Source organism: Oryzias melastigma, linkage group LG13 (assembly GCF_002922805.2).
Source record: "Oryzias melastigma strain HK-1 linkage group LG13, ASM292280v2, whole genome shotgun sequence".
Classification (NCBI taxonomy): domain Eukaryota; kingdom Metazoa; phylum Chordata; class Actinopteri; order Beloniformes; family Adrianichthyidae; genus Oryzias; species Oryzias melastigma.
Window position 1 is genome coordinate 9,140,002 of NC_050524.1, and position 8,846 is coordinate 9,148,847.

At 38.4% G+C, this 8,846-nt stretch overlaps 1 protein-coding gene across 1 annotated transcript in view; it reads right to left on the reverse strand.

The window, feature by feature from the left end:
• The window catches only part of nbeab (neurobeachin b), a gene marked incomplete in the record, with an annotated part of 255,493 nt that overhangs the window by 95,323 nt on the left and 151,324 nt on the right, over window positions 1–8,846 (reverse strand). The window contains 1 exon segment of the mRNA XM_036214796.1: window positions 1,645–1,769. Coding sequence (XP_036070689.1) covers window positions 1,645–1,769 — 125 coding nt within the window.

Consider the following 8,846-nt stretch of genomic DNA (forward strand, 5'->3'; position numbering starts at 1 on the left):
CTATGTTGTCCTTATTTAAATAAATTACATTTATCTCGTTATTTCTCACCCCACTAAAGTGAAACTGGAAGTAGAAGTCAGACGCAGAATGCTGCAAGAGTGGGAGGAGAATTTTCCACTGATGTTTTGATCTGTTTTAGTGGTTTACTGGTATTTATTCTCTGACAGGCAGCGTTGATGCAATGCAAGGCAATTCCTTTCCTCAAGATGCTCAACTTTGCGAAAACTTACTTTTTATTTTATTTATTTATTTTTTTTAAGTATGTCAGAGCTTCTGGAATAGGATTTTAAGGTTAGGTTACAATGTAACAAACACACAGCTTAATGCTTGCAAAAATAATAAAGTCTTTTAGTCTTTGGTATGACTTGGCCTGGATTTGAACCCGCGACCTTCCAGTCTCAGGACACTCTACCACAAGGCCGCTGGGCTGAGTTTAACAGTTTAACATAAACAAACATTGAAATTATTAAATTATTTTGCAATCATAGTCATAGTTGAACAGTCACTTGTTTAACTATGATCTAGGGATGTAAGGGATACACATACATAATGAAAAATCAGAAGAGCTTTGGGAGTGGAAAACCATAGATACGTACAAGATTATGTTGATAAAGAGATAAAAAGATCGATCTGGAAGGAAATAATCGATTTGTGGCTAACTTTGTTAGTTTCTCTTCCTGTTGTGTCTCTACTTGGGGTGTGTATTGGCAAGAGTCTGGCGATACGATACATATCCCGATACATGCCTCACAATGCGATACCATATGTATCCCGATACTTGTCTCACAATATCTTTTGATACGTATCCCGATATATGTCTTACGATGCGATAAATGTATTCCGATATATCCCAAGAATGTACCAGAACAATTTTTCACCTTTTTTTTTAGATTATGACAGAAAAAAACTACCTGACATTTAATATGTCTTTCATTGCAATAATATGATACTGTGTACCCTTTTATGATCATCTGATGCAAGTACAAAGACATATCGTGCTCGATTCTACCATGTCAGGTCAATTACACTTGGTTCAAGGTAAAATATAGCAATGAATGTGTGTTGACTGCACTAAACATTCAATATTATTTTTTCACAGCACTGAAAACAATACCTGGTCAGTTGAATTCTTTATGTACTGATTTGTGGACCATGTATTGAGATTGGTATCAAATCAAGTAAGAGGAAAAGATAAACGCAACCCTAGTGTGATGCCATCTGAATGGCTACGCTCTAGTAAACATGGTAAACAGGGAGGCCCTGCCTTAAGCTTCAACTTCTCTGTTTCCCCTGCCTTTCTTGCTGCTGATCACTTGGATCAGGTGTGATCGGTCAGTTGGAATCCAGAAACACCTGAGTCAGCTTATCAGCAATAGGAAGAAAAAGGGAGAACTGGAAAATAGACAAAGTGGTATAGATCTTAAGGAGCACAGTTGGGGAGCTCCAGTATCTGCAGATGGTCAAATTGCAGATCTAAACAAAAAATAGTCAAAACATTTCATGTCATAAAACAAAATTTCCACCAAAAATGGGTCGAAGTTAAAATCCTGGAAATATAGGATATTTTTGAATAGATTTTGTCAAATTTTGTCATTGAACATCTTCAACTGTTATTGAGTAGATGGGTGTAAAAACTTGCTCACCGTACTCCTGCAAGGATTTGCATGCAACATCTAAGTGGGTGGAGCCAAATGGGTTCCTGACAAATCTTCTCCGCCGCCGCAGGTCGTCTTCCCAGTAATCGAGACGCCAGAAATCTTGCAGCCGACTGTGAAAAAGACAAGGGAAACAGACGGGTTAGACAAAGCCGATTTCCCTCTTATCGCAGGAAAACATCTGAGATGGAAAATCAGGCCACAGATAGCAGACTTCAGTAAGTAGAGTGCAGGCATGCTCCGGAGAGGCCCCAGCAATGTTGGCTCTGCTGAAGCCCAGGCATTAGAACAGCGGGGAGAAGCAGCAACCGCTGCACCCATAAATCACAGGCACCCCCATTTACAAATACAGCTTCAAATTACAAGTATAAATGGCACAGCTTGCCTCCTTTTTTTACAATGTTTTTTAACAAGTCTTGTAAATCAAAGGTAAGAACCTCGATGCAGACAGCGTGGAGTTTAATGATCGGGGTCTTGGGGCGGTTGAGGCATGAGCCTATAAAACAAAGCCCCCTCCCATTGCTGCATATGTGCAACCATGATTAAAATAATGTGCTGAAATATTCATTGAAATGATTCCCAGGGCCCTGGAGCAATCCAATTGAAAATTGCATTTTTATTCATTATTAATAACAGTGAATTAGGGCTGTAAAAGAGAAGAAAGAAAAAGAAAATAAAAGCTTCTCCAGCATGTGGTAACCATCTTTGTAAATGATTATTCCAACATAAGTGAGGACCCGGGATAATTCCATTGCTTGCAGCAAATGCAAACCATTAAGCAAAGAGACAAGTGCTTCTTTCTCTAACTGTGCACAAACCCTTTGTTTCCTCTGCAAGGTATAAAAGAAAAACCCTCCTCGACTCCTTTAACCCCCGTAATGCCTTTTGATGCAAATATGTACTAAACCACTTGGGCTCCAAAATTACCTTAATTTATGTACTTGACAGCAAAAACATAACAGGATTTTTTTGTTTTGTTTTTAATAAATTGAAATAAATGTAGGTGTCAAGGGGTGGAGAATTCTACAAAAACAGAGTTAATTGAGGGTGTTTTCAGAATGTAAAAGTCATTTGGTCCGAGTTTGTGTAACTCTTGTGGTATCCTAGGCATGTTTACATTAAAAGTGGGGTCATCTGGACCCCACAAGACAGCGCACTGAACTTTTTTTCTTAATGATTTTTTGTCTTCACTGGTGTCCATGGCAGACATAAAAACTTGTCCACCTTTGTCATGGGAGGGTTCACCATCAATATAAGGGTGGGGTCATCAGGGCCCCATAAGAGAGCGAGAGGGTTAAATATGATCCGGATCGAGTCCTGAACCTCGGCATTTCCTTTTAATTCAGACATGCGTCTACCGGATATTTCTGTTTGAAACTAAAGCTTGTAAAGAAAACCATGTGACTAAAGATCCATTCAGTCATTGGCCAGGAATTACGAGGGTGGGGCGAAGCAACGAGAGGTGGAATAATCCTTGCACTTTGTAATTCTTGTTAGGATAGTAGATAGTAGTATAGTAGTATTTCGCTGACCAACTGACCAATAGATGTCTGTATCAACATCAGGTACAACACTTTTTACCTGTTACTTTGGTACAGTGGAGGAATGCCGCAAAGTGGTTGCTTAGAAGATGTCAGCTAAGGCTTTGTGTACTGGCTATGGCGGCTATTTTGGTCCAGTTGTTCCACTTCAAGCACGGAGCATTATTAGAAACTCAGAGTGAACTGGAGCTCAGTCCGATTGGAAACGAACCAAGACTTGCTTTGAGAGTGGTTTCTGGTCCTGGACCAGAGTCCGCTTTGGTGTATTCATTAGGCCTGGGTTGATGAAATTGATTAATCGATCTGATTCGATTTAAGCTTAATCGATCAATAAATGATCCATGAAAGTAGAGATTGATCTAACACATACTGCTGAAATCTTCTAGCTTGATGCTAGCGTATAATGGGGTTTCCCATAGGACGGCTAATGCTAACGCTCGGTTGACCTAAACATACAATGCTGAGTAAATGAACATCTTTATAAACACACAAAAATTATTTTTTTAATTTAATTTAATTTTTCAAAATTATCTTACGGAAATATTTTTTAAAGTAACCATTTGTGGTCTAAAAAAAGTTTTTTTTTTTTTTGCTCATACTTTCTTCTTCATCTGGAATAAGGTGTAATGCTATAGCGTGATCGCCACCTAGTGGCCAAACTGAAACGGCCTCCAGGAGAGGCAGAACAATTGTTGGAAATTCAGCATTTGAGAAACCGTGCAACACTGTATGCTATTAACAATCTCATATTATTTCGCTAATACATTTTACAGTATGCGAACTGTAAAAGCTGTAAGTGCTTTGAGCGTCTGGAAAAGTACAGATAAATCTAATCCATTATTATTATTATTATAACTGTATCAGATTAATATGAAAATATACTAAACATATTGAGATTATTAACGCATTTTTAAAAAAATGTGTCTAAATGTCTAAACCACGTAAATTCAAAATTGAATTGAATTGAGTGGATCAAAAGAATCGGAAAAAATAAAAAAATGGAATCAAATCGATCCAGGCTCTACCAAATCAAATCGATTCTGGAAATTATTGGTGATACCCAGCCCTAGTATTAGGACTGAAGATTTGTTCCAGATTATCAGGGGAAACGAACTCTGGTTCACTTTTAGTGAACCAAATGTGTCCAGTCTGAATACACCCTGAAAAAAAAACACTACATCTGAAATTCATTACCCAAAACCACTACAGCAGTTCGCCTCAGTTATTATCTAATATGTTATTTTTACCCTTTACAATAAAAACACTGGATTTGAACCTGCGCTCCAAACCCTCCCAATAAAACCTTGGATCATTCTCGTGTTTTCAAATCCAAGTGGAAATTTTGCAGCACGGTTACAGTAAGACTTTGGCAGGCAGCCATCACTTTCACTGTTATAGTTTCTGCCCCCTTTCCTGCCACAGCACCAAAGCAGTCTAAACAGATTAAAGTGTTACAGAGGATCACATCTCAAAATACATCCTGCTTCTTGCTTGAATAGAATATCTCGCGTTGTCAGAAATCAAGAGGCTCAGGAGACTTAGCCGGGCTCTGACAGCAACAAGAGCTCAGTTTCAGTTAAGTATCAATCAAAAGTGAACATGTGTGAGCGTGTGCGTTCAAGTGTGTATGTGTTGTATCCACGTAGTATTATGAGTATGCAAAGCAAGCTGAATGCCTTGAGCTTGTCCCCTGCCAATCTCGCCCCAAAGCTTAAGTGAGATGAAGAGAGATGTCAGTGGGTGGAAAAGAGACACCCACCTAAATGATATTGTAAATGCAAGATTACACAGTGTGAAAAAATGCAAATCCACCGGAGGCAACCGGGCGATTATTGCCAAAGATTACGTCCCTTTAATTCTTAGCCCAAGTAAGAGGGCAGATGCCACTGGATGCTATTTTTTTTTTTTTTTTTTTGAGGATTTGCAGACTCAAATTTTCTGCGTTTCAAACACAGTCTCTAAGGTTGTTCATTTAAAGACCCACCCCAATGAATATTGTGTTTTTAACATGACTTTGTAACATTTTTCCTATGATTGAAAATATTTATAAATACAATTAAGCTTAAGATTGCATTTCTGAGTATTTTTTTCCATTTAAATTGTTGTGAATTAGTAGTAGAAAAAATTGCAGTCTGATGTCCGATACATCCACTTGCAGACAAATAGATCCTTGTATGTCTTTGTTTTCCCCATTCAAATTGGCCTCTGGCTTAAAACTGTACGGCTGGATAGCCTCAATATTATTTTGGTGTTGTGAAGGCCTGTAAGCTAGCAAGAGATAGTGTAAACAATGGGATGATGGGATATGAGAGCAGACTTACTTTATGCAGTCAGTTCTAATGAACTACTGCCACTCTGCAGTATTTACTATATCTTATGCTGCGTTCACACTGAACGCGATTTTTGCAGTAGAGGAGGCCAGTTTCAATGTTATGTCAATGGTACAGACGCGAATTGAGGCGATCTGATATAGAAGCGCGAGAGTAACAGCCAGAGTTCAGATGTTAAATATTGGCAGGTCGTGGCATCACATCTGTCTGTTACTCAATCAGCAGATAGAATACTAGGGATGTAACGATTCAGTCAAGCCACGATTCCGTCCAATTCTAAGTTTTAAAGTCACAATTTCAATTATTTCCGATTTTTTTTTCTCAACACAATGAATTAAAGGCATTTTAAGGCCAAATATGTTTTCTTTTTGCTCCTTACATCAAACTGTCTGTTTTCTTACTAACAGAAAGGATTCAATACAAATGTATTGAAATGATCAGAAATCCTTTCATACTCAGTTGTAGTCACGATAGATTGGTCAAAGTTGCAGTAAATTAAAATGAAAATGTAACATTGCAGGGTGAGCGACAAATCATGGGTTTTGCTTGAATTTGTATTAATAGTTGCGATCGCAACATTGCGAAATCCTGAAGGTACTGACTTATATGAAACTTTTAAATCCAAAGGAGCTGCAGGACTTTCCTAGGAGGGAAGCGCAGATGAAGATCAGGCAGCCAGTCCACTACACACACACACAATCACAGTGAGCCTGCATGGAGAAATGTTATCAGCTCTCCATTTCTCCATTTAGGCACAGGCAGAGGAAAAAAATATATATTTTTTTGATTTTCCGCAACAATAAGAATGTTGACGAGTTTAAAACACTTTTCTACCAATTCACAAAGAATCATTACATCCTTTTAGAACACTCCTCCAGACAGGATACACAGTGGTTGCAGCCAGCCTCCCGGGAGCTAGCGGAGCTAGCGGAGCTCACACGCTCGATACCCTGGCAGACACGTAGCTGCTTTGGGGTGTGAAGCCAACTGGCTTGAGCTTTCTGAACTTTGTGACATTTTTCCTATTTTCACAGAGACAATAATAACAGTAGAAAAAAAGGTCTCCTAATTTCATGTATTTATTTTTTCCCCTCTCTCTGGTTGATGGAAGGCATTAAGCCTTAAACTCAGTCACAGAGACACAGAAACACTGTAGGAGTGGAAAACACAGGCCCCGGAGTGAGAGTGAACTAAATCCCAGAATCAAAGAATGATCTCAAGAACGCAGACATGTAGACGTGTAACTGATACTTTTGTAGACTTCTTCATAATAAACCTGATTTCTCAACATAATCCGTGTCTTCTTCTTAGTGAGATGTCCACAGACACTGCTCAACGTAGGGATCAGGCTAAAAACATTAGCGATAGCTCTTCCCATATGTGACCGCGGCGTCAAGCGCATACAGGCAGCGAGCAGCAAATTCACCACGTATGAAAGAGGGGTGAGCCACGCGAATTTGTCGTGCAAATCACGTTCTGTGTGAACGTAGCATTAGAAAATGACAAGTTTTTTGATTCAGGCTAAAACAGCATAATCCTATTTAAAAACCTACTGTGAACGCTTTTAAAATAGGTTAAAAAAAAAAGATTGCAGTGGAACTTTAAGAAGAGTTAAAGCCAAGTCGACTTTGAGATCAAATGAACATGCAAAAACTTCAGGTTACAAAGACTGATTAATGGCTCGGAGGGCAATACTCTGATGTCCTGCGGAAATTGGCTTTGTTTGCAACAATCCATTTCGCTGTTTGAGCAGGACCTATGATGAGTGAAACTAGAAGCTCAGCACAAGACTGGAAGGATCTTCAGGGTGGTCCGAAACTGCTCGGAAGGATTGATGGAGATGTGTAGAGGAGGGTGATCCCGAACTCCCAGCCACAGATTGTAACAGTGGCAGCGGCCCAACAAAGAACATCTCAGTGATTTATAAGCCTGATAGGAGAAAAGACACGAAAAAAGGACAATTTTGGCAAAGATTTTCCAGGGACACAGTTGCATGAAGCTTAAACGTCCAAAATGATTGAACTTAGCAAACTGCTGCTTATCTTTCTGCAAAATAATTCATCCTGAAGTCTTATAGACACGTGATTCTTCAATTATTTACAGGCTGAGATGATCAGTTTTTAATAAAAGCAATAAAAGACAAATCTTGTCTCAGAAACCTTAATAGAAAGATAGCGAGCAGCCTGTACTGCCGGTGTAACAAATTGCCTATGCAATAGGATTCATTAGGCAGAGTTGGTTTGAGACCTCCCTATTTCACACATCGAATGTGTCTGGCTTCATGACAACCATAAAAAATTGCTCTAAGCCGGCCCTCTAGAAACTGGCAAAATTTATTAGCTCCATCACCCATCAATCCTCCAAATGGATTTCAAACCGCATTTTAAAAGCTAATTTTCCAGCACTGATAACCTACAGGAAACAGCAGAACCATCATTCATGGAAGCTTTCAGACTTGCTAAGTGCAGGAGGATAAATGTGCAAAGGATGTATCGTCTATTCTCTTCTCTTTCAAATAGACATTTAAAGCACGTCGTCACTCAAGAAGCCAGAATCGAGGGGTTTTTTTTGGTCTGCTAGGTCTAATGCACAACCGTACCAAAGGGATTTTGTTTAAAAAACAGACCCAAAACTGACAAGAGCATTTCAAAATAAGATAGAAAAAGGGGACAAAATTATTGATTTACCAAACTACACCATTTTATTTTAAAAAAGACTGCTGCCAAGGTTTTTAAATAGGAATTTGATACATTATTTGTGCCCTTTTTCAGTCTCTTTCCTATTAAAGGATCAAACATTTTTAATGTCAAGAAACACACTATAAAATAAAAAAAAACAACATAAAAAACGAGAGATAATCAAGTCAATTTAGAAATGATTTTTAAAGACATAATGCATAATTCCCAATGAAATTTATCACAACAATAAGAGTTTATCACTGAATTTATTTACTATTTTATTTTGAAATTCTTGTGACTTTTAAGTCAGTTAAACCAGAAAAGGTGACAAAAGAGTGGATCAAACAGGCCTGAAAGGATTTCTTGTTTTGTTCTTTTTTTCTTGTTCTATTTATAGTCAATGGGGATTTGTGTGAGGCGGTCAGCAGGAAGGACAGGGAAAAGCTGATTCAATAAAATCTATCAAACTTCTTTTTCAAAGCTACTTATGGTGCCATGAGTAAGGGGGTGATTATAATAAATGCCTATAATCAGTGACAAAAGCCCAGTGACTGGCTTGTGTCACACCAATACACTGAGGACATCGGTTTTAAATCACACTCAAGAGGACAAGTGGTCTATTCTTTTTTTTTTTTTTTTTT